General features: G+C 45.5%; 1 protein-coding gene across 1 annotated transcript in view; it reads left to right on the top strand.

The window, feature by feature from the left end:
* The first annotated feature begins 596 nt into the window (after nt 1-596).
* Nucleotides 597-26,669, top strand: part of TRPC6 (transient receptor potential cation channel subfamily C member 6) — a 251,147-nt gene continuing 225,074 nt past the window's right edge. Inside the window, exon 1 of the mRNA XM_077298478.1 lies at nt 597-882. Coding sequence (XP_077154593.1) covers nt 665-882 — 218 coding nt within the window. The 5' untranslated portion in view covers nt 597-664. The remainder of the gene's footprint in view (nt 883-26,669) is intronic.

Raw genomic sequence — 26,669 nt, 5'->3', positions numbered from 1 at the left:
GGCCTCTTCCAGTTCATTGACACACCCTGAATGCACTACTACCCTGATTTGCATATGGCTTCTAAGCTAAATCTCTCCCTATCAGATCTTTACAAAATCACTTTTTTTTGTGTGACAAGCCTTTACATCGCCATACCATTACTTCAATGTGTGACAAGCCTTTACACCGCCATATCACCACTTCCATGTGTAAAAACTTGCCATGTTCCTTTAAAATCAATGGATGCCCCTTATTTTCATCAGACAACATATAACGTTGCACTCCTACGATATTATCATCTGTATAGCATTCTCCTTTTTTTGGGGGGGGAGCAGACTAATACACCTCAATGCAAATTAATCTTGCTGCAAAATATTGGCTCCATGCAAATAATTAATAATTGATTAGCTATGGCTGTTGATTACACGTTATCTATCCAATCATGTCCCAGATCGAAAAAAAAAAAAGCCTATTTTGTGAAAAGATGAAAAACAATAATGAGCAATCAGAGCAAAACCAGCTGCAGCTCATCCCTGCGCTGACACTGCATTCTACTCTCTGCCGCCAGAGGGCGTGTGAAGACAGTGAAGAATTGGAGCTGGGGGGATCAGACAGAGGGAATAAAAAGCATGCGAGGGGCTTCTGGAGCAGCAGAGACTGCCTGTGCTCCTGGACTCAGGGTGCATGAAGCACACACACTGTGGGGACTTGCATGCCTCTGCTGGGGAGAAGACTTTTTCCAAGAGAATTTCTGGAATTACCATGAGCCACTGTGAGCCTTATGTGTCAAGGAATAACAACTGTCCCATCACAGGTGTCAGGAATGAGAGCCAGGACTACCTGCTTCAGGAGGCGGAGGATGGGGGCGACAACTCTTCTCATCACTATGGACATTGTCACATGTAAGTGCCTAATTGTAATATACAGGGATATAGACTTGTATGCAATAATTATAGGCAAGGACTACAATTCCCAGCAGATTCTGCCTGAAAATGCATGCTGTGACTTATAGTTCAACACCATACCTGTGATCTATCATATGCAGTCAATGAGTGTAGTATTATACTATAAGGAAGGTGCAGAGCATTAATATTAGAAAGGAATGGGGAAATTGTGGGATCCAAGTAGCAGAAATGTATAGAAATGATCGGGAGCGCGGGATGGCGGATAGGATGGATGTTGTGCTTGTAGGTGGGAATGGCATTGTCATGTCACTTTACACTGTCATTCTATATGTTTTACCCCACAAGGTGTCACCTCACATTGGGGTGAATATTTGGAGTATACATCTAATGTGTCCATAAGGTATCATGGCCATTTGATGCTTTGCCAAACCTAACACGTGTCACATATGTACATACATACATACATACATACATACACATATACATATATACATACATATTTACATACATATACACACATACATACACATATACATGCATATAGACATACATACACACATACATACATACATACACATATACATATACATACATATAGACATACATACATACATACACATACATTCACATATACAGTACATACACATAAACATACACATATACATACATACACACATACATATATACATACATATACATACATAAACATATACATACATACATGCATACACATGCACAAATACACACACATACATACACACACGTACACACATGTTTACATACACACTCACACACACATACATATACATACACACATACATACAGTCATGGCCAAAAGTATTCCCACCCCTGCAATTCTGTCAGATAATACTCAGTTTCTTCCTGAAAATGATTGCAAACACAAATTCTTTGGTATTATTATCTTTATTTAATTTGTCTTAAATGAATAAACACAAAAGATAATGAAGCAAAAGGCAAAACATTGATCATTTCACACAAAACTCCCAAATTGGGCCAGACAAAAGTATTGGCACCCTCAGCCTAATACTTGGCTGCACAACCTTTAGCCAAAATAACTGCGACCAACCGCTTCCGGTAACCATCAATGAGTTTCTTACAATGCTCTGCTGGAATTTTAGACCATTCTTCTTTGGCAAACTGCTCCAGATCCCTGATATTTGAAGGGTGCCTTCTCCAAACTGCCATTTTTAGATCTCTCCATAGGTGTTCTATGGGATTCAGGTCTGGAATCATTGCTGGCCACCTTAGAAGTCTCCAGTGCTTTCTCTCAAACCATTTTCTATTGCCTTTTGAAGTGTGTTTTGGGTCATTGTCCTGCTGGAAGACCCATGACCTCTGAGGGAGACCCAGCTTTCACACACTGAGCCCTACATTATGCTGCAAAATTTGTTGGTAGTCTTTAGGCTTCATAATGCCATGCACACGGTCAAGCAGTCCAGTGCCAGAGGCAAAGCAACCCCAAAACATCAGGGAACCTCCGCCATGTTTGACTGTAGGGACGTGTTCTTTTCTTTGAATGCCTCTTTTTTTCTCCTGTAAACTCTATGTTGATGCCTTTGCCCAAAAAGCTCTACTTTTGTCTCATCTGACCAGAGAACACTCTTCCAAAACGTTTTAGGCTTTTTCAGGTAAGTTTTGTCAAACTCCAGCCTGGCTTTTTTATGTATCGGGGTAAGAAGTGGGGTCTTCCTGGGTCTCCTACCATACAGTCCCTTTTCATTCAGATGCCAACGGATAGTACGGGTTGACACTTTTGTACCCTCGGACTGAAGGGCAGATTGAACTTGTTTGGATGTTAGTCAAGGTTCTTTATCCAACATCCGCACAATCTTGCGTTGAAATCTCTTGTCAATTTTTCTTTTCCGTCTAGGGAGATTAGCCACAGTGCCATGGGCTTTACACTTCTTGATGACACTGCGCACGGTAGACACAGGAACATTCAGGTCTTTGGAGATGGACTTGTAGCCTTGAGATTGCTCACGCTTCCTCACAATTTGGTTTCTCAAGTCCTCAGACAGTTCTTTGGTCTTCTTTCTTTTCTCCATGCTCAATGTGGTACACACAAGGACACAGGACAGAGGTTGAGTCAACTTTAATCCATGTCAACTGGCTGCAAGTGTGATTTAGTTATTGCCAACACCTGTTAGGTGCCATAGGTAAGTTACAGGGGCTGTTAATTACACAAATTAGAGAAGCATCACATGATTTTTCGAACAGTGCCAATACTTTTGTCCACCCCCTTTTTTATGTTTGGTGTGGAATTATATCCAATTTGGCTTTAGAACAATTCTTTTTGTGTTTTTTCATTTAAGACAAATTAAATGAAGATAATAATACCAAAGAATTTGTGTTTGCAATCATTTTCAGGAAGAAACTGAGTATTATCTGACAGAATTGCAGGGGTCTCAATACTTTTGGCCATGACTGTACATACACACATATAAACACAGATACATGCATACACACATATATACATACACACAAACACATACATACATATACACACATATTTACATACACACACACACATACATACACGCATATAAACACACATACATACATACATACATACTGTATATATATTTGCATACACACATATATACACACATACATACATACACATACAGTACAGACCAAAAGTTTGGACACACCTTCTCATTTAAAGATTTTTCTGTATTTTCATGACTATGAACCTTGTAAATTCACACTGAAGGCATCAAAACTATGAATTAACACATGTGGAATTATATACTTAACAAAAAAGTGTGAAACAACTAAAATTATGTCTTATATTCTAGGTTCTTCAAAGTAGCCACCTTTTGCTTTGATGACTGCTTTGCACACTCTTGGCATTCTTTTGACGAGCTTCAAGAGGTAGTCACCGGGAATGGTTTTCACTTCACAGGTGTGCCCTGTCAGGTTTAATAAGTGGGATTTCTTGCCTTATAAATGGGGTTGGGACCATCAGTTGTGTTGTGCAGAAGTCTGGTGGATACACAGCTGATAGTCCTACTGAATAGACTGTTAGAATTTGTATTAGGCCTCTTTTACACGTCAGTGTCTCCGGTACGTGTAGTGACAGTTTTCTCACGTACCGGAGACACTGACACACGTAGACCCATTCAAATGAATGGGTCTATGCACATGTGCGTGTTTTCACACGGACCGTATGTCCGTGCTGAAAACACGTAGACATGTCCGTTTTCTACCGGCAGCACGGACCACAATACGGACAGCACACGTGCACACGGAGAACAGTGTGCACTCTCCTCCGTGTGCACGTACCGCCCGCAGGAGAGACAGCGCTACACTAAGCTCTGTCCCCCCCGTGTGTGGTGCTGAAGGCAGAATTCATCTCTTCTCCCCCAGCGTTCGTTGGAGAGAAGAGATGAAAGATCAAGGAATATTCCCTGACTGTAATAAGCGGCACCACGTGACCGCTCACACAGGAGAAGCTGCCAGCGCGGAGAGGACAGAGGAGACATTGCGGGAGCTAGGTGAGTATTTCTGCGGCAAGGGGCCAGGCGGCGCACTGAGGGGGGGACACGGACGCACATGCAAACTTTATTCCCCCCCCCCCCAAAAAAAAAATATATCTTTCATCTCTTCTCTCCAACGAACGCTGGGGGAGAAGAGATGAATTCTGCCTTCATCACCACATGCGGGGGGGACAGCGCTTAGTGTAGCGCTGTCTCTCCTGCACGGTCCGTGTGGTCCTCGGGCGGCACACGGATGCCGCATGTATGTGCCACTTGAGCACACGGACATTCGGACACGGATATCTCCGGTACCGGTTTTTCCGGTACCGGAAATATCAGGACGTGTGAAAGAGGCCTTATGGCAAGAAAAAAGCAGCTAAGTAAAGAAAAACGAGTGGCCATCATTACTTTAAGAAATGAAGGTCAGTCAGTCCAAAAAATTGGGAAAACTTTGAAAGTGTCCCCAAGTGCAGTGACAAAAACAATCAAGCGCTACAAAGAAACTGGCTCACATGAGGACCGCCCCAGGAAAGGAAGACCAAGAGTCACCTCTGCTTCTGAGGATAAGTTTATCCGAGTCACCAGCCTCAGAAATCGCAGGTTAACAGCAGCTCAGATTAGAGACCAGGTCAATGCCACACAGAGTTCTAGCAGCAGACACATCTCTACAACAACTGTTAGGCTACGTTCACACGATCAGGATTTCCATCCTTTTTTTTTCCTGCCCGTTTTTGGAAAACGGCAGCTAAATTCCGCAGTGAATTTGAGCTGCGTTTTCTGATCCTTTTTCTTCAGCGTTTTCCACTGCGGGTTTCCAATAGCAGTTTCCTATTGGAGCTGCTGGAAAACCGGTGCGGAATCCGCTGAAAGAATTGACATGCTACTTCTTTTTTCCGCTGGAAAATCCGCGCGGATTTTCCAGCGGAAAAACGGATCGTTAGCACAGCGGTTTTGGTTTTCCATTGGGTTACATTGTACTGTAACCAACATGGAAAACTGATCCGGATCCGCAGCTGAAAATCCGCTACGGATCCGGATCAAAATCCGGATCGTGTGAACGTAGCCTTTAGAGGAGACTTTGTGCAGCAGGTGTTGTGAATTTGGTTTTTGGGCTCCCCCGGTGGTCACTGGTGGTACTGGACTTGTGTGCTTCACTTTCTCTGTTCACCTGTTTCCATCAGGATATGGGAGTATCCTATTTAGCCTTGCTGCTCAGTTATTCTAGTGCCGGCCATCAATGTAACCAGAGCCTTTCTGTTGCATGTTCCTGCTTCTAGAGTACTATCAGCTAAGTTGGACTCTTAGTCCTAAGTTTGTTTTGCATTTTTGTTCCAGTTCACAGTTATGTTATTTTTCTGTAGCTGGAAGCTCTTGTGGGCCGAAATTGCCACTCCGGTGTCATGAGTTGACACATGAGTCTTAAAGTAATTTCGGGATGGTATTTTAATAGGGTTTTCAGCTGACCGTGAAGTTCCCTATTGTATCTTCTTGCTATCTAGTAAGCGGACCTCGCTTTGCTGAACCTACCTTCATACTGCGTATGTCTTTTCCTCTGAACTCACCGTCAATATATGTGGGGGGCTTCTGTCTCCTTTTTGGGGGAATTTCCCTAGAGGTAAGCCAGGTCTGTCTTTTCCTCTATTAGGGTTAGTTAGTCCTCCGGCTGGCGCTGGGCGTCTAGGGATAAAACGTAGGTACGTCACCCGGCCACTGTTAGTTGTGTGATAGGTTTAGCTCACGGTCAGCTCGAGATTCCATCACCCAATAGCTGTTCTGTTATTTATGTTCTCTGACGTCCCCTTGCCATTGGGAACCATGACAGTATGGCCGGCCAAGGGTTAAAACCGTTGGCAGAAGAAAGGAGAGAAAAAGAAGTCTGCAGATTTTTTTTTTTTTTTTTTTCCCTCTGAGCTTGCTCTATAGTTGACTTAGTTGCATTTCTGCTCTAATTGCAGCCTTTGTCTCTCTCTCTCCTTCTAATCCTTGAATGGCTCTGATCTCACCTGATTAAAATGGATCCTCAGAGTTTGGCTACAGGTTTGAATAATCTTGCTACGAAGGTTCAAAATTTACAGGATTTTGTTATTCATGCTCCTATATCTGAACCTAGAATTCCTATACCAGAATTTTTCTCCGGGGATAGATCTCGTTTCCTGAATTTCAAAAATAATTGTAAATTATTTCTTTCCCTGAGATCTCGCTCCGCTGGAGATCCCGCACAGCAGGTTAGGATAGTAATTTCCTTGCTGCGGGGTGACCCTCAAGACTGGGCATTTGCATTGGCACCCGGGAATCCTGCGTTGCTCAATGTGGATGCGTTTTTTCTGGCCTTGGGGTTGCTTTATGAGGAACCTAACTTAGAGATTCAGGCTGAAAAAGCCTTGATGGCCCTATCTCAAGGGCAAGATGAAGCTGAAATATACTGCCAAAAATTTCGTAAATGGTCTGTGCTTACTCAGTGGAATGAGTGCGCCCTGGCGGCGAATTTCAGAGAGGGTCTCTCTGATGCCATTAAAGATGTTATGGTGGGGTTCCCTGCACCTACAGGTCTGAATGAGTCCATGACAATGGCTATTCAGATTGATCGGCGTTTGCGGGAGCGCAAACCTGTGCACCATTTGGCGGTGTCTTCTGAGAAGGCTCCAGAAAATATGCAATGTGATAGAATTCTGTCCAGAAGCGAACGGCAGAATTTTAGGCGAAAAAATGGGTTGTGCTTCTATTGTGGTGATTCAACTCATGTTATATCAGCATGCTCTAAACGTACAAAAAAGGTTGATAAGTCTATTTCAATTGGCACTTTACAGTCTAAGTTTATTCTGTCTGTGACCTTGATTTGTTCATTATCGTCAATTACCGCGGATGCCTATGTCGACTCTGGCGCCGCTTTGAGTCTAATGGATTGGTCCTTTGCCAGGCGCTGTGGGTTTGATCTAGAGCCTCTGGAAGTTCCTATACCTCTGAAGGGTATTGACTCTACACCATTGGCTAGTAATAAACCACAATACTGGACACAAGTGACTATGCGTATGAATCCAGACCATCAGGAGATGATTCGCTTCCTTGTGTTGTACAATCTACATGACGTTTTGGTGCTCGGATTACCATGGTTACAATCTCATAACCCAGTCCTTGACTGGAAAGCAATGTCTGTGTTAAGCTGGGGATGTCAGGGGGCTCATGTGGACGTACCTTTGGTTTCCATTTCGTCATCTATTCCCTCTGAGATTCCGGAATTTTTATCTGATTATCGTGATGTTTTTGAGGAGCCTAAGCTTGGTTCACTACCTCCTCACAGAGATTGCGATTGTGCCATAGATCTGATTCCGGGCAGTAAATTTCCAAAGGGTCGTTTATTTAATCTATCTGTACCTGAACATGCTGCTATGCGAGAATATATTAAGGAGTCCCTGGAAAAGGGACATATTCGTCCTTCTTCATCTCCCTTAGGAGCCGGTTTTTTCTTCGTATCTAAAAAAGATGGCTCTTTGAGGCCGTGTATTGATTATCGACTCTTGAATAAAATTACAGTCAAATATCAGTATCCGTTGCCTTTGCTTACTGATTTGTTTGCTCGAATAAAAGGGGCTAAGTGGTTCTCTAAGATTGATCTCCGTGGGGCGTATAATTTGGTGCGAATTAAGCAGGGGGATGAGTGGAAAACCGCATTTAATACGCCCGAGGGCCATTTTGAGTATTTAGTAATGCCTTTTGGTCTTTCAAATGCCCCTTCAGTCTTTCAGTCCTTTATGCATGACATTTTCCGTGAATATTTGGATAAATTTATGATCGTGTATCTGGATGATATTTTGATTTTTTCGGATGACTGGGATTCTCATGTCCAACAGGTCAGGAGGGTTTTTCAGGTTTTGCGGGCTAATTCCTTGTGTGTGAAGGGTTCTAAGTGTATTTTTGGGGTTCAAAAGATTTCTTTTTTGGGGTACATTTTTCCCCCCTCTTCCATTGAGATGGATCCTCTCAAGGTTCGGGCTATTTGTGATTGGACGCAACCTTCTTCTCTTAAGAGCCTTCAGAAATTTTTGGGCTTTGCTAATTTTTATCGTCGATTTATAACTGGTTTTTCTGATGTTGCTAAACCTTTGACTGATTTGACCAAAAAGGGTGCTGATGTTGCTGATTGGTCCCCTGCTGCTGTGGAGGCCTTTCGGGAGCTTAAGCGCCGCTTTTCTTCCGCCCCTGTGTTGCGTCAGCCTGATGTTACTCTTCCTTTTCAGGTTGAGGTCGATGCTTCCGAGATCGGAGCTGGGGCGGTCTTGTCGCAGAAAAGTTCCGACTTCTCCGTGATGAGACCTTGTGCGTTCTTTTCTCAAAAATTTTCGCCCGCCGAGCGAAATTATGATATTGGTAATCGGGAGCTTTTGGCTATGAAGTGGGCTTTTGAGGAGTGGCGTCATTGGCTTGAGGGGGCTAGACATCAGGTGGTGGTATTGACCGATCACAAGAATTTGATTTATCTTGAGTCTGCCAGGCGCCTGAATCCTAGACAGGCGCGCTGGTCGTTGTTTTTCTCTCGGTTTAATTTTGTGGTCTCATACTTACCAGGTTCTAAAAATGTGAAGGCGGATGCCCTTTCTAGGAGTTTTGAGCCTGATTCCCCTGGTGATTCTGAACCTACAGGTATCCTTAAGGATGGGGTGATATTATCTGCTGTTTCCCCAGACCTGCGACGGGCTTTGCAGGAGTTTCAGGCGGATAGACCTGATCGTTGCCCGCCTGGTAGACTGTTTGTTCCTGATGATTGGACCAGTAGAGTCATCTCGGAGGTTCATTCTTCTGTGTTGGCAAGTCATCCCGGGATCTTTGGTACCAGGGATTTGGTGGCTAGGTCCTTCTGGTGGCCTTCCCTGTCTCGAGATGTACGAGTTTTTGTGCAGTCTTGTGATGTTTGTGCTCGGGCCAAACCTTGTTGTTCTCGGGCTAGCGGATTGTTGTTATCTTTGCCTATTCCGAAGAGGCCTTGGACTCACATCTCTGGATTTTATTTCTGATCTCCCTGTTTCTCAGAAAATGTCTGTCATCTGGGTGGTGTGTGACCGTTTTTCAAAGATGGTTCATTTGGTGCCCTTGCCTAAGTTGCCTTCCTCATCCGAGTTGGTTCCTCTGTTTTTTCAAAATGTGGTTCGCTTGCATGGTATTCCGGAGAATATCGTTTCTGACAGGGGGACCCAGTTCGTGTCTAGATTTTGGCGGGCGTTCTGTGCTAGGATGGGCATTGATTTGTCTTTTTCGTCTGCGTTCCATCCTCAGACTAATGGCCAGACTGAGCGAACTAATCAGACCTTGGAGACTTATTTGAGGTGTTTTGTGTCTGCAGATCAGGATGACTGGGTTGCCTTTTTGCCGTTGGCGGAGTTTGCCCTCAATAATCGGGCTAGTTCTGCCACTTTGGTTTCTCCTTTCTTTTGCAATTCGGGGTTTCATCCTCGTTTTTCTTCCGGTCAGGTGGAGTCTTCGGATTGTCCTGGAGTGGATACTGTGGTGGATAGGTTGCATCGGATTTGGGGACAGGTGGTGGACAATTTGGAGTTGTCCCAGGAAAAGACTCGGCATTTTGCTAACCGCCGTCGTCGTGTTGGTCCTCGTCTTCGTGTTGGGGACTTGGTGTGGTTGTCTTCTCGTTTTGTCCCTATGAGGGTTTCTTCTCCTAAGTTTAAGCCTCGGTTCATCGGCCCGTATAGGATTTTGGAGATTCTTAACCCCGTGTCCTTTCGATTGGACCTCCCAGCATCTTTTTCTATCCATAATGTCTTCCATCGGTCATTATTGCGCAGGTATGAGGTACCGGTTGTGCCTTCCGTTGAGCCTCCCGCTCCGGTGTTGGTTGAGGGTGAATTGGAGTACGTTGTGGAGAAGATCTTGGACTCCCGTGTTTCCAGACGGAGACTTCAGTATCTGGTCAAGTGGAAGGGCTACGGTCAGGAGGATAATTCTTGGGTGACAGCCTCTGATGTTCATGCCTCTGATTTGGTCCGTGCCTTTCATAGGGCTCATCCTGATCGCCCTGGTGGTTCTTGTGAGGGTTCGGTGCCCCCTCCTTGAGGGGGGGGTACTGTTGTGAATTTGGTTTTTGGGCTCCCCCGGTGGTCACTGGTGGTACTGGACTTGTGTGCTTCACTTTCTCTGTTCACCTGTTTCCATCAGGATATGGGAGTATCCTATTTAGCCTTGCTGCTCAGTTATTCTAGTGCCGGCCATCAATGTAACCAGAGCCTTTCTGTTGCATGTTCCTGCTTCTAGACTACTATCAGCTAAGTTGGACTCTTAGTCCTAAGTTTGTTTTGCATTTTTGTTCCAGTTCACAGTTATGTTATTTTTCTGTAGCTGGAAGCTCTTGTGGGCCGAAATTGCCACTCCGGTGTCATGAGTTGACACATGAGTCTTAAAGTAATTTCGGGATGGTATTTTAATAGGGTTTTCAGCTGACCGTGAAGTTCCCTATTGTATCTTCTTGCTATCTAGTAAGCGGACCTCGCTTTGCTGAACCTACCTTCATACTGCGTATGTCTTTTCCTCTGAACTCACCGTCAATATATGTGGGGGGCTTCTGTCTCCTTTTTGGGGGAATTTCCCTATAGGTAAGCCAGGTCTGTCTTTTCCTCTATTAGGGTTAGTTAGTCCTCCGGCTGGCGCTGGGCGTCTAGGGATAAAACGTAGGTACGTCACCCGGCCACTGTTAGTTGTGTGATAGGTTTAGCTCACGGTCAGCTCGAGATTCCATCACCCAAGAGCTGTTCTGTTATTTATGTTCTCTGACGTCCCCTTGCCATTGGGAACCATGACAAGCAGGCCTTCATGGTAAAATAGCTGCTAGGAAATCACTGCTAAGGACAGGCAACAAGCAGAAGAGACTTGTTTGGGCTAAAGAACACACGGAATGGACATTAGACCAGTGGAAATCTGTGCTTTGGTCTGATGAGTCCAAATTTGAGATCTTTGGTTCCAACCACCGTGTCTTAGTGTGATGCAGAAAAGGTGAACGGATGGACTCTACATGTTGTACATGTACACTGTTGGGGATTTATTCAAAATTGAAGGCATACTGAACCAGCATGGCTACCACAGCATCTTGCAGCGGCATGCTCTTCCATCCGGTTTGCGTTTAGTTGGACCATCATTTATTTTTCAACAGGACAATTGTTGTGGATTCTGTTTGCGGGCTCCCTCTGGTGGTTACTGCTGGTACTGGGTGACTTTGGTGGGTTGCGGCCTTTGGTTTCCATCTGTCCATCAGAGGCTGGGTGTTTCCTATTTTACCTGGCCTCTCTGTCATTTCCCTTGCCGGCTATCAATGTGTTCAGATGTGCTCTGTTTGGTTCCTGCCTACCTGCTCCCAGATCTTTCAGGATAAGCTAAGTGCTGATTTTCAGTTGTTTGGTTTTTTTGTCCAGCTTGCTTAGAATGTCTCTTGTTAGCTGGTTGCTCTAGTGGACTGAGGTTCTCCCCATGTGCCATGAGTTGGCACATGGGTTCTTGTAATCTCAGGATGGTTTTTTTGATTAGGGTTTTTTGCTGACCGCTCAGTCCCCTTTTGTGTCATTCTGCTTTCTAGTTTTCAGCGGGCCTCTATTTGCTAAAGCTATATACATCATCTCTATGTATGTGCCTTCCTCTCATTTCACCGTCAATACATGTGGGGGGCAACTATATCTTTGGGGTTAATTCCTCTGGAGGCAAGTGAGGTCTTTGTTTTCTCTGCAGTACTAGTTAGCTCTTAGGCTGGTGCGTGGCGTCTAGAACCAACGTAGGCACGCTCCCTGGCTATCTCTAGTTGCGTTTGTCAGGCGTAGGGCAGCGGTCAGCCCAGGTTCCATCACCCTAGAGCTCGTCCGATATTTATTATACTTTGCTTATCCTGTGCTATCCCTAGCCATTGGGGATTCATGACAGTATAGCCGGCCCACAAAGTGTTAATTGTTTGGGCTGAAGTAGGAGGAAAAGAAGTGTTCAAGGAAATTTTTTTTTTTTTTTTTTTTCCTTCAGAGTTTTGCTGCCTAGCCCTTAATTGCTGTCTAGCTGCTTCTTACCTCCTCTTAACCCTTGAATGGCTCTGATGTTAGCTGTTTATCATGGATGTCCAGAGTTTGGCTTCCAGCCTGAGTAATCTCGCGGCAAAGGTTCAAAACATACAGGATTTCGTTGTTCACACTCCCATGTCTGAACCTAGAATTCCTATTCCAGAGTTTTTTTCTGGAGATAGATCTACCTTCCTGAATTTCAGGAACAATTGTAAATTGTTTCTCTCTTTGAAATCTCGCTCCTCTGGAGACCCTGCTCAACAGGTCAAGATTGTTATATCGTTCCTACGGGGCGACCCTCAGAATTGGGCATTTGCATTGGCACCAGGGGATCCTGCATTGCTCAGTGTGGATGCGTTTTTTCTGGCATTGGGATTGCTCTATGAGGAACCTAACCTAGAGATTCAGGCTGAAAAGGCTTTATTGGCCCTCTCTCAGGGACATGATGAAGCGGAAATATATTGTCAGAAATTTCGGAAATGGTCGGTGCTTACTCAGTGGAATGAGTGCGCCCTGGCTGCAAACTTCAGAAATGGTCTTTCTGAGGCCATTAAGGATATTATGGTGGGGTTCCCTGCGCCTTCAGGTCTGAATGAGTCTATGGCTATGGCCATTCAGATTGATCGGCGTTTACGGGAGCGCAAACCCGTGCACCAGTTGGCGGTGTCTTCTGAACAGGCACCTGAGACTATGCAATGTGATAGAATTCAGTCCAGAAGTGAACGGCAAAATTATAGGCGGAAAAATGGTTTGTGTTTTTATTGTGGTGATTCAGCTCATGTTATATCAGCATGCTCTAAACGCACAAAAAGGGTTGATAAATCTTTTGCCATTGATACTCTGCAGTCTAAGTTCATTTTGTCTGTGACTCTGATTTTTTCACTGTCTTCCATTTCCGTCGATGCCTATGTGGATTCAGGCGCTGCCCTGAGTCTTATGGATTGGTCATTTGCTAAACGCTGCGGTTTTAGTCTGGAGCCTCTGGAAGTTCCTATTCCTCTGAAAGGAATTGATTCTACACCATTGGCTATGAATAAACCGCAGTATTGGACACAAGTGACCATGCGCATGACTCCCGTTCATCAGGAGGTGATTCGCTTCCTTGTACTGTATAATTTACATGATGTACTAGTGCTTGGTCTGCCATGGTTACAAACTCATAATCCTGTCCTGGACTGGAAAACAATGTCTGTGCTAAGCTGGGGATGTCACGGGGTTCATGATGATGCACCTCCGATTTCTATAGCTTCATCTACTCCTTCGGAGATCCCTGCGTTTTTGTCGGATTATAGGGATGTTTTTGAGGAGCCTAAGCTCAATTCGCTCCCTCCCCATAGAGAGTGTGACTGTGCTATAGAATTGATTCCTGGCAGTAAGTTCCCTAAGGGTCGTTTATTTAATCTGTCACTGCCAGAGCATACTGCTATGCGGAATTATATTAAGGAGTCCTTGGAAAAGGGACATATTCGTCCATCTTCGTCCCCTCTGGGAGCAGGGTTTTTTTTCGTGGCAAAAAAAGATGGTTCCCTGAGGCCTTGTATAGATTATCGCCTTCTGAATAAGATTACAGTCAAATACCAGTATCCATTGCCATTATTTACTGATTTGTTTGCTCGCATTAAGGGGGCTAGGTGGTTCACTAAAATAGATCTTCGTGGTGCGTATAATCTGGTGCGGATAAAACAGGGTGATGAGTGGAAAACCGCATTTAATACGCCTGAGGGCCATTTTGAGTATTTGGTAATGCCTTTTGGACTCTCCAATGCTCCGTCAGTCTTTCAGTCCTTTATGCACAATATTTTCCGTGAATATCTGGATAAGTTTATGATTGTGTATTTGGATGATATTTTGGTGTTTTCTGATGACTGGGAGTCTCATGTTCTACAGGTCAGGAAGGTGTTTCAGGTTTTGCGGGCCAATTCTCTGTTTGTGAAGGGCTCAAAGTGTCTCTTCGGAGTCCAGAAGATTTCTTTTTTGGGGTACATTTTTTCTCCTTCTACTATTGAGATGGATCCCGTTAAGGTTCAGGCTATTTGTGACTGGACACAACCTACATCTGTTAAGAGCCTTCAGAAGTTCTTGGGCTTTGCTAATTTTTATCGTCGGTTCATTGCTAATTTTTCCAGTATTGTTAAACCTTTGACTGATTTGACTAAAAAGGGTGCTGATGTTGCTGATTGGTCTCCTGCGGCCGTGGAGGCCTTTCGGGAACTTAAGCGCCGGTTTTCTTCTGCTCCTGTGTTGTGTCAACCAGATGTTTCACTTCCTTTCCAGGTGGAGGTTGATGCTTCCGAGATTGGAGCGGGGGCGGTTTTGTCACAGAGAAGTTCTAATGGCTCGGTGATGAAGCCATGTGCTTTCTTCTCTAGAAAATTCTCGCCCGCCGAGCGCAATTATGATGTGGGTAATCGGGAGCTTTTGGCCATGAAGTGGGCATTTGAGGAGTGGCGTCATTGGCTTGAGGGTGCTAAACATCGCGTGGTGGTCTTGACTGATCACAAGAATCTCATTTACCTTGAGTCTGCCAGGCGTTTGAATCCTAGACAGGCTCGTTGGTCGTTATTTTTTTCTCGTTTCAATTTCGTGGTTTCATGCCTGCCAGGTTCAAAGAATGTGAAGGCAGATGCTCTTTCCAGGAGTTTTGTGCCTGACTCTCCTGGAGACACTGGGCCTGCTGGTATCCTTAGGGATGGAGTAATATTGTCCGCCGTATCCCCAGACTTGCGACGCGCATTGCAGGAGTTTCAGGTGGATAAACCGGATCGATGTCCACCAGAAAGACTGTTTGTTCCGGATGATTGGACCAGTAGAGTCATCTCCGAGGTCCATTCTTCTGTGTTGGCTGGTCATCCTGGAATATTTGGTACAAGAGACTTGGTGGCCAGGTCTTTTTGGTGGCCTTCCTTGTCTAGGGATGTGCGTACCTTTGTGCAGTCTTGTGAAGTGTGTGCTCGAGCTAAGCCTTGCTGTTCACGGGCTAGTGGGTTGTTGTTATCCTTGCCCATCCCGAAGAGGCCTTGGACGCACATTTCCATGGATTTTATTTCTGATCTCCCGGTTTCACAGAAAATGTCCGTTATCTGGGTTGTGTGTGACCGCTTTTCTAAGATGGTTCATTTGGTGCCCTTGCCTAAGTTGCCCTCCTCCTCTGAGTTGGTTCCTTTGTTTTTTCAGAACGTGGTTCGTTTGCATGGGATTCCGGAGAATATCGTTTCTGACAGGGGATCCCAGTTTGTGTCTAGATTTTGGCGGACGTTTTGTGCCAAGATGGGCATTGATTTGTCTTTCTCGTCTGCATTCCATCCTCAGACGAATGGCCAGACGGAGCGAACTAATCAGACCTTGGAAACTTATTTGAGGTGTTTTGTTTCTGCTGATCAGGATGACTGGGTTGCTTTTTTGCCACTGGCCGAATTTGCTCTTAATAATCGGGCTAGTTCGGCCACGTTGGTCTCTCCTTTTTTTTGTAATTCGGGGTTTCATCCTCGTTTTTCCTCTGGTCAGGTGGAGTCTTCGGATTGTCCTGGAGTGGACGTGGTGGTGGACAGGCTACATCACATTTGGAATCAGGTGGTGGACAATTTGAAGTTATCTCAGGAGAAGACTCAGCAGTTTGCTAATCGCCGTCGCCGCGTGGGTCCCCGACTTCTTGTTGGGGACTTGGTGTGGTTGTCTTCTCGTTTTGTCCCTATGAAGGTCTCTTCTCCTAAGTTCAAGCCTCGGTTCATCGGTCCTTATAGGATCTCGGAGATTCTTAACCCTGTATCTTTCCGTTTGGATCTCCCAGCATCGTTCGCTATTCATAATGTGTTCCATCGGTCGTTGTTGCGGAGGTATGAGGTGCCTGTTGTTCCTTCGGTCGAGCCTCCTGCTCCGGTGCTGGTGGAGGGAGAATTGGAGTATGTTGTTGAAAAGATCTTGGATTCTCGTGTTTCCAGACGCAAACTCCAGTATTTGGTTAAGTGGAAGGGTTATGGTCAGGAGGACAATTCCTGGGTGGTCGCCTCCGATGTTCATGCGACTGATTTGGTCCGCGCCTTCCATAGAGCTCACCCTGATCGCCCTGGGGGTTCTCGTGAGGGTTCGGTGACCCCTCCTCAAGGGGGGGGTACTGTTGTGGATTCTGTTTGCGGGCTCCCTCTGGTGGTTACTGCTGGTACTGGGTGACTTTGGTGGGTTGCGGCCTTTGGTTTCCATCTGTCCATCAGAGGCTGGGTGTTTCCTATTTTACCTGGCCTCTCTGTCATTTCCCTTGCCGGCTATCAATGTGTTCAGATGTGCTCTGTTTGGTTCCTGCCTACCTGCTCCCAGATCTTTCAGGATAAGCTAAGTGCTGATTTTCAGTTGTTTGGGTTTTTTTGTCCAGCTTGCTTAGAATGTCTCTTGTTAGCTGGTTGCTCTAGTGGACTGAGGTTCTCCCCATGTGCCATGAGTTGGCACATGGGTTCTTGTAATCTCAGGATGGTTTTTTTGATTAGGGTTTTTTGCTGACCGCTCAGTCCCCTTTTGTGTCATTCTGCTTTCTAGTTTTCAGCGGGCCTCTATTTGCTAAAGCTATATACATCATCTCTATGTATGTGCCTTCCTCTCATTTCACCGTCAATACATGTGGGGGGCAACTATATCTTTGGGGTTAATTCCTCTGGAGGCAAGTGAGGTCTTTGTTTTCTCTGCAGTACTAGTTAGCTCTTAGGCTGGTGCGTGGCGTCTAGAACCAACGTAGGCACGCTCCCTGGCTATCTCTAGTTGCGTTTGTCAGGCGTAGGGCAGCGGTCAGCCCAGGTTCCATCACCCTAGAGCTCGTCCGATATTTATTATACTTTGCTTATCCTGTGCTATCCCTAGCCATTGGGGATTCATGACAGACAATGACCCCAAACACACCTCCAGGATGTGTAAGTGCTATTTGACCAAGAAGGAGAGTGATGGGGTGTTACACCAGATAACCTGGCCTTCACAGTCACCAGACCTGAACCCAATCGAGATGGTTTGGGGTGAGCTGGACTGCAGAGTGAAGGCAAAAGGGCCAACAAGTGCTAAGCATCTCTGGGAACTCCTTCAAGATTGTTGGAAGACCATTCCCGGTGACTACCTCTTGAAGCTCATCAAGAGAATGCCAAGAGTGTACAAAGCAGTCATCAAAGCAAAAGGTGGCTACTTTGAAGAACCTAGAATATAAGACATAATTTCAGTTGTTTTACACTTTTTTTGTTAAGTATATAATTCCACATGTGTTAATTCATAGTTTTGATGCCTTCAGTGTGAATTTACAATTTTCATAGTCATGAAAATGCAGAAAAATCTTTAAATGAGAAGGTGTGTCCAAACTTTTGGTCTTTACTGTACATGCATACACATACATACACACACACACACACACACACACACATACACACACACACACACACATACATACGCATACACATACATACTCACACACATACATATGCATACACATACATACTCACACACATACATATATATACATACACATACATACTCACACACATACATATATATACATACATGAACATACAGATTCATACATACACATACACACACACATTTTGGGAATCAATGACCGATGTATGAAAATACCGTATATGGGGAAACCGTTGCAAATAGCATTCCGTTATAAAAGGTCCGGCCAACTGTAATCTCCAAGTGAATCATGAAACCAGTGATCCCCGTATCCAGGACATTGTATTACTAGGACTTATGTAATATATAATATTAGTCCCAGTAATACGATGTCCTGGATACGGAGAACAATGGTTTCATGCTTCATTTGGCCATATAATAATTTATAACGTTGATTATACTTATAGATTTATTAGTTTTTTTATTTTAATATGATCTTATATTACTGTTTCTCCAACTATTGGCTCTAGTCTCCAGCTGTCACAGGACTACAATTCCCAGCATGCTTTGACACCTGTAGACTCAGGAGCGACAGGTCTAGGCTTACTTAATAAATGTCCGTATATAGGCTAGTTGTAGGTGACTATATTTTAGCTCAGTGTTCTCTAACCAATGGCTCTCCAGCTACATGACATGGACAAAAGTATGTGCCCCCTCCACATTATACTACAGGGGCTTTTCTGGCCTCCAGTTCTGCATCCACAGACGGTAATATGGAGTCGGCCCCTCTGCAGATATAACGACGTCCGATCTTCTGGGAAGGTTCCATGAGATTTTGGAGGCGTCTGTGGGAATTTTTGCCCCTTAATCCAGAAGAGCATTAGTGAGGTCAGATACTGATGATGGGGGGAGGCCGGGATCAGTGCCTCCATTAGAGCTGCTGGATGGGGCTGAGGTCCGGGCTCTGTGCGGCCGCTCATGTTCTTCCACTAAGCTCCCCTAACCATGTCTGTATGAAGCTTGTGCTCTGGGCGCAGTCATGGGGGGCAGAAAAGGGTCTTCCCCAAACTGTTCCCGCAAAGCTGGAAGATACAATTGTCCACAATGTCTTTTCCTGAAGTATTAAGATTTCCCTTCACTGGAGCTGAGGGGCCGACCCCTGATAACAGCCCATAGTATTATCCTCCTCCACCATCTGTACAGGGGGCACAGTGCAGTCAGGGGGTAACGTCCTCCAGGAATCACCAAACCCAGACTCCTCCATCAGACGCAGATAGAGAAGTGTGATCCATCACTGCACAGAACACGTCCCCTCCAGAGTCCAGTGGTGTCAGCTACACTCCATACTACGCTCAGCATTGTGCTTGGTGATGTACGGCTGCATGCAGCTGCTCGGTCTTGAAGCTGCCGGCGGGGGCGCAGTGTTTGTGCTGATCTTAATACCAGAGGGGGTCTGGACTCTGCAGTTATGGAGTCAGCAGAGCGTTGGTGACTTTTCTGCCCTCTACTCCTCAGCACTCAGCCCCCCGCTCTGTAACATTACGGGGTCTCCACTTCGGGGCTGAGCAGCTGCGGTTACTTCCACTTCTCAATAATATCATACATAGGTGATGGGGGAAGATTTAGGAGGAAGTAATGTCATGAACAGACTTGTTACCCCGGTGGCTCCTATTACAGGACCACGCTGGTATCAGGGAGCTCTGCACTGCCGGCTGTTCCGTCACATTAGTAAAGGCAGACGTGGGGCAGGAGGTTAGACATGGTAGGGCGACGGGGCAAATGTTACAGACTGGGGACAATGGGGCCAGATGTCATGCACCGGAGCAAAGGGGCTGAATGAGAAACCTGAATTCACTGATTAAGGGTATGTGTCCACATTCAGGATTGCATCAGGATTTGGTCAGGATTTTTCATCAGTATTTGTAGCCAAAACCAGGAGTGGGTGATAAATACAGAAGTGGAGCATATGTTTCTATTATACTTTTCCTCTAATTGTTCCACTCCTGGTTTTGGCTTACAAAAACTGATGAAAAATCCTGACCAAATCCTGATGCAATCCTGAACGTGGACACATACCCTAAGATGTGTGTCCCAATACTTTTGTCCGTATAGTGTATCTCAGAACTACAAATTCCAGCATGCCCTGACAGCAGCCAACTTGAGTACCACAGTTCTAAGCAATCCTCTCACATTGGAACAGCAAATGTACGTGATGACCTTGATGCAGCAGCGCAGAGCGTGTCGGGCTGCACAACTCCTTGTGATTATCTGTGCGGCTTGTTAGGGTTGCAGGTTACTACTGCTTTATATTAGATGAAAGAAAAAATTGTTCGCTTTTTGTTTTTCCCCAGAACCAGCAGTGCTTTTGTCAGTGAGATGTGTCTAGTTTTGAATGGACATGACCTGTAATACCAAAGACTGCCTTGGTATGACAGTGGCGCTGTTTCTATTAATAATAATAATCTTTATTTATATAGCGCCAACATATTCCGCAGCACTTTACATAAGCAGTTTAATAGAGCAATAGATATAAAATATGATCAGAGACGGAGCAGGACCGAGAGCTTAATGTAAGACATTGGATGTGCGCTGTTTGTACATTGTTTTTTCAGTAGGACTGTAAAACAAAATCAACTCTGCTACATCAGAGCAGAACACTGCTTGGTGATATCTCCCTACCGTACATGGAGATGGGGACGGTGTTTTTTGGAAGTAATCTCAGAGATTTCTTGGAAGATTTAGCTATTGAAACCTTCACCATTTGTCAATACTACAGATGCCGGAGATAAAACAGGTCTGTGAAAGTGAGCGGATAGCGGGAGACCACTGCTCTAGGACATCCAGTACTACTATCCTCATCGTTCTCAATCAATAATGGTCAACAACTGGGGTCACGGGAATAACGATCCTCCTTAAGTATTCCAAATTTTCTTCTGAAATTTTTCGCTTTTTTCAATCCCCCCCCCCCCCGAGGCAACCCCCATGCTCTGCCACTGCCTACATGAGGTCTCTCTGAATATACATTAGATTATGTATTTTTCTCACACCGAACATGTACCAATTATAGTCTATGGGGTTCGTTCACTGAGAGGTCCACGCCAAATCGCGGAGACATGTCTGATCACTGATCAAATTCCCCCCCCCTTAAAATTTTCTGCTATGGGGAGGTAAGGAGTATTCTTTAAGTTGTAGAGCAGGGTATTCAACACGGACCGGAGGCGATGATCCAGTGGTGCTGAACCTGCCGGATGGAAGATGGTTCAGTGGGGTTGGAAGAAGTAGATGCGGCTGAGACAGAAATGCATATCGTACAGGAATAGAAGAGATAGGCAACTGGTATCTTGCTGCAGAAATGCTGTCCACACACCGGAATAGCAGAGATGTTTAGGCAAACTGGTGTCTTTTTTGCAGAAGTGTGCTTCTACAGGAATTGGGGCAGTGAGGAGGGTCCATGTACCCTGTTATACCATGGGTAAGCAGAGCAATTGGCCCTTGGGATGCTGAGTCACTACACACGGGCAAGCCAAGAGACAAGGAAGTCAAGGAGTACGGGGTCAAATACAGGGAGAGCATGTCAAAGGCAAATGAATGATCAGAAGGCAAAGTCCAAGGTCAAGCAGCAAATATCAGAGTATTCATAGGCAAAGGGGCAATACAGAAGAATGGTCAAAAGGCAAAGTTCTAGGTCAGGCAGCAAAGATCAGAATAACTCTGAGCACAAGGCCCACACACCACTGAGCAAAGCTATGACTGACAATGGTCTCATCATTAGCAGACAAGCTATGCAATCATACAGAATGTGTGACACCTGAGTCAGTGACCCCTGTTACAGCTAGGGGGCACTGTTTGTGCTCTCCAGAAGCGTAGTGAGGCCATGAGGGCGTACTGCAGACACAGGTGTGGCTGTAATTAGAATAGTGAAGCAGTGACTGATTAAAAGCCCTGCAGTAGAGGGGGAGGTGTGTCAGTGTTGGTTTGGAAGCAGACAGAGAAGTTGTCTGCAGAGCTCTTTGTGTGTGGAGCAGCACATTGGCAAAAGGAACTGACACCCAGTGTCCCGGGCTGTCTTGCGTTGCCAGGCTGCAATCCGGAGGATAGCATGAGGTGCACGGCGTGAGAGAAGAGACTTGGTATCCGCAGGCGGCTGCCCCAGGGAAACTGGACAAAGGGAAGTCTGGCTTGTGTAGGGATTGCAAAGTAAAGCCAGTTACTGTGTATTTCTAATGGACTGTATTAAGAAGCCGTGTACTGTATATTTTTCTTTGGCCTGGATGGAGAAGCCGTTTAATGTGTATTGCTAACAGACTGTGTGAAGTAACACAGTAAAGAAATGTTTTGTTTGAACTTGCTTGGGTCACTGCCGTTTCACTGTGTATGGTCCTACTGCTGCATCACATGTGGAGAATGCGGGCAATGTGAACTAAGGCATACCCAAAGCGTGCTGCTTGTCAGTGATTAAACCTGCAAAGCTAAAGTTCAAGCCAGCTGATAAAATGGAGGAGCTTTTGAAGCAGTTTGTCCTCTCTCAGCAGCAGCCATACAGCGTTGGGTGGGACAAGGGGACCCAGGCACTCTGGATGGGGTGGTGGGACTGGTAGAGCGATATATAGCCACTCAGGACTTTATACAGGACACTGCTCCATTTCGGCTGTCACGTAAGGTTTACCCAGCCCAGGAGCTGGGAAAAACTAAAACGGCTCCTGGGTACAGTTGTGCCGCAGTGATCAGGTGTTGGCACTGCTAAGAGCCCGGCCATGTGGCTGCTAACTGCCCGTTGGTGTCTGAACCCATGGACTGCAGGTATGGTCGCCGTATTTCTATGTATGCTCAGCCAGTCGGTACCACCAACAGAGAACCCCAGCTGTGCCAGGTACTTGTGAACGGGTACCAAACAGAGGCCCTCCTGGACTCAGGGAGCATAGTAACCTTGATTCATGGGTCCCTTGTTGCCTGTGACAAACCCAAAGGACCGAAAGTGGAGGTGACGGGTGTCCACGGGGAAATCCGGGAGTACCCGACCATGGAGGTTAATTTTTCCAGACCATATGGGGACATTAAACATGTGAGAGTGGTGAAGATGCTTCCACATGGGGCTGTGTTGGGAAGAGACTTGCCCCTATTCTGGTCCCTGTGGGAGACCAGGGTTAACCCTCTCATGGTAAAGGTTGTGCTGGGCATAGAACCCGGAGATTTTGAGATACTTGCAATAGGGGTCACCAACCTAGGGACAGAGTGTAATCCCGATAGGCTCTCCCTAGAAGTATTGGCAGGGAAGGGTGAAAATGTTGTTTCGGGCGCAGAACCCTAAGGTGTCAAGTTAGAGTTATCAGCCACAGGGCTCACCAACTTATGGACAGAGTGTAACCCCGATAGGCTCCCCCTAGAGGTTGTGGCAGTAGAGGATGTGGAGACTCCACTGAACCCAGAGCTGGAAATGCCCCTGGTAAGTTAGGGACAGCTCAGGACCAGGGTCCCACGCAGAGACATAGGTATAGGAAGAGCCGGGAGTGTATGGTCATGGAAGCGACTGGGGACGTGCGCATGAGGAACCCTCTGGCACCGGTCAAGGATGGGGCCAGGGGTCAGGGTAAATTAAATAGAGCGCTCGCTAGACAGCAGGGTCAGGAGGCTCAGGTTCGGGGGCGACGCAATACAGATATAGTCACTGAGGCACGGGTAAGAGTACAGAGGAAACTGTACCAGGGGCCCGGAAGCAGATACTTAGGTGACAGGATGACCCATGGGGTTAGTGTACCCAAAACAAACAAGGTGGAGACCACCCAAAACTGGCCCAAATCTACGGTTAAACAGAAAAGAGAGCTTGGCTTCTGCAATGGAGAACCTTGTGGGTGATCCCGTAATGAAATATGGAGGAGAAACGCAAAGGGGAGGGATGCATGCGCCGATCGATGGTTCAGGTCCCTACTTTGGTTTCTTAATGTAGTGTCAAGCGGGGATGTCACAGGGGCATACCAATTCCCTGTCTTTTGCCCATACAGGGAAACAAATGTTCAACCCCACAGGTAAGAACAGGGGGGAGGATATGTGAGGCAGTGACCCCTGTTACAGCTAGGGGGCATGGTTTGTGCTATCCAGAATGCGCACAGAGGCGTAGTGAGGCCATGAAGGCGTACTACAGACACAGGTGTGGCTGCAATTAGAATAGTGAAACAGTGACTGATTAAAAGCCCTGTAGTAGAGGGGGAGGTGTGTCATTGTTGGTTTGGAAGCAGACAGAGAAGTTGTCTGCAAAGCTCTTTGTGTGTGGAGCAACACATTGGCAAAAGGAACTGACACCCTATGTCTCGGGCTGTCTTGTGTTGCCAGGCTGCAATCGGGAGGATGGCTTGAGGAGCACGGCGTGAGTAAAGAGACTTGGTATCGGCGGGGGGTCGCCCCAGGGAAACTGGACAAAGGGAAGTCTGGCCTGTGTAGGGACTGCAAAGGGACTGTTACTGTGTATTTCTAATGGACAGTATTAAGAAGCCATGTACTGTATATTTTCCTTCGGCCTGGATGAAAGAAGCCATTTAATGTGTATTGCTAATAGACTGTGTGAAGTAACACAGTAAAGAAACGTTTTGTTTGAACTTGCTTGGGTCACTGCCGTTTCACTCTACACTCACCGGCCACTTTATTAGGTACACCATGCTAGTAACGGGTTGGACCCCTTTTGCCTTCAGAACTGCCTCAATTCTTCGTGGCATAGATTCAACAAGGTGCTGGAAGCATTCCTCAGAGATTTTGGTCCATATTGACATGATGGCATCACACAGTTGCCGCAGATTTGTCGGCTGCACATCCCAAAGATGCTCCATACAAGGCAGGATGGATCCATGCTTTCATGTTGTTTACGCCAAATTCTGACCCTACCATCCGAATGTCGCAGCAGAAATCGAGACTCATCAGACCAAGCAACGTTTTTCCAATCTTCTACTGTCCAATTTCAATGAGCTTGTACAAATTGTAGCCTCAGTTTCCTGTTCTTAGCTGAAAGGAGTGGTACCCGGTGTGGTCTTCTGCTGCTGTAGCCCATCTGCCTCAAAGTTCGACGCACTGTGCGTTCAGAGATGCTCTTAGGCCTACCTTGGTTGTAACGGGTGGCGATTTGAGTCACTGTTGCCTTTCTATCAGCTCGAACCAGTCTGCCCATTCTCCTCTGACCTCTGGCATCAACAAGGCATTTCCGCCCACAGAACTGCCGCTCACTGGATTTTTTTTCTTTTTCGGACCATTCTCTGTAAACCCTAGAGATGGTTGTGCGTGAAAATCCCAGTAGATCAGCAGTTTCTGAAATACTCAGACCAGCCCTTCTGGCACCAACAACCATGCCACGTTCAAAGGCACTCAAATCACCTTTCTTCCCCATACTGATGCTCGGTTTGAACTGCAGGAGATTGTCTTGACCATGTCTACATGCCTAAATGCCGCCATGTGATTGGCTGATTAGAAATTAAGTGTTAACAAGAAGTTGGACAGGTGTACCTAATAAAGTGGCCAGTGAGTGTATATGGTCCTACCGCTGCATCACAAATATATATATACACATATATACAGCTCTGGCAAAAATTAAGAGACCACTGCAAAATGTTCAGTTTGTCTGATTTTACACTTTATAGGTATATTTTTGAGTATAATGAAAAATGTTCATTTATTCTATAAACTTCTGACAGCATGTCTCCGAAGTTTCAAGCAATATTTTTTTTTTTCCAAAAAGGAGAAATGGTCAAAATAGAAAAAAAATAACCAATGCTTTCAGACCGCAAATACTGTAATGCAAAGAAAACAAGTTCATCATCATTTATAAACAACAATACTAATGTTTTAACTCAGGAAGAATTCAGAAATCAATATTTTGTGGAATAACCATGATTTTTAACCACAGCTTTCATGTGTCTTGGCATGCTTTCCACCAGTCTTTCACACTGCTCTGGTACAAAAATTGTAAGCAATTTGCAATTCTTTGTTTGATGTCTTGTGACTGTCCATCATCCTCTTGATTACATTCCAGAGGTTTTCAATAGGGTTCAGGTCTGGAGATTGGGCTGCCCATGACAGGGATTTGATGTGGTGGTCTCTTAATTTTTGCCAGAGCTTTATATTCATTCTCTCTCTCTCTCTCTCTCTCTCTATCTATATATATATATATATATACACACACACACACACACACACACACACACACACACACACACACACACACACACACACATATATATATATATATATATATATATATATATATATATATATATATATATATACACTCACTGGCCACTTTATTAGGTACACCTGTCCAACTTCTTGTTAACACTTAATTTCTAATCAGCCAATCACATGGCGGCAACTCAGTGCATTTAGGCATGTAGACATGGTCAAGACAATCTCCTGCAGTTCAAACCGAGCATCAGTATGGGGAAGAAAGGTGATTTGAGTGCCTTTGAACGTGGCATGGTTGTTGGTGCCAGAAGGGCTGGTCTGAGTATTTCAGAAACTGCTGATCTACTGGGATTTTCACGCACAACCATCTCTAGGGTTTACAGAGAATGGTCCGAAAAAGAAAAAAAATCCAGTGAGCGGCAGTTCTGTGGGCGGAAATGCCTTGTTGATGCCAGAGGTCAGAGGAGAATGGGCAGACTGGTTCGAGCTGATAGAAAGGCAACAGTGACTCAAATCGCCACCCGTTACAACCAAGGTAGGCCTAAGAGCATCTCTGAACGCACAGTGCGTCGAACTTTGAGGCAGATGGGCTACAGCAGCAGAAGACCACACCGGGTACCACTCCTTTCAGCTAAGAACAGGAAACTGAGGCTACAATTTGTACAAGCTCATCGAAATTGGACAGTAGAAGATTGGAAAACGTTGCTTGGTCTGATGAGTCTCGATT

This window comes from Ranitomeya variabilis, chromosome 3 (assembly GCF_051348905.1).
Source record: "Ranitomeya variabilis isolate aRanVar5 chromosome 3, aRanVar5.hap1, whole genome shotgun sequence".
Taxonomy (NCBI): Eukaryota; Metazoa; Chordata; class Amphibia; order Anura; family Dendrobatidae; genus Ranitomeya; species Ranitomeya variabilis.
Note: the sequence above shows the minus strand (reverse complement) of the source record. Positions and strands in the feature narration are given on the sequence as shown.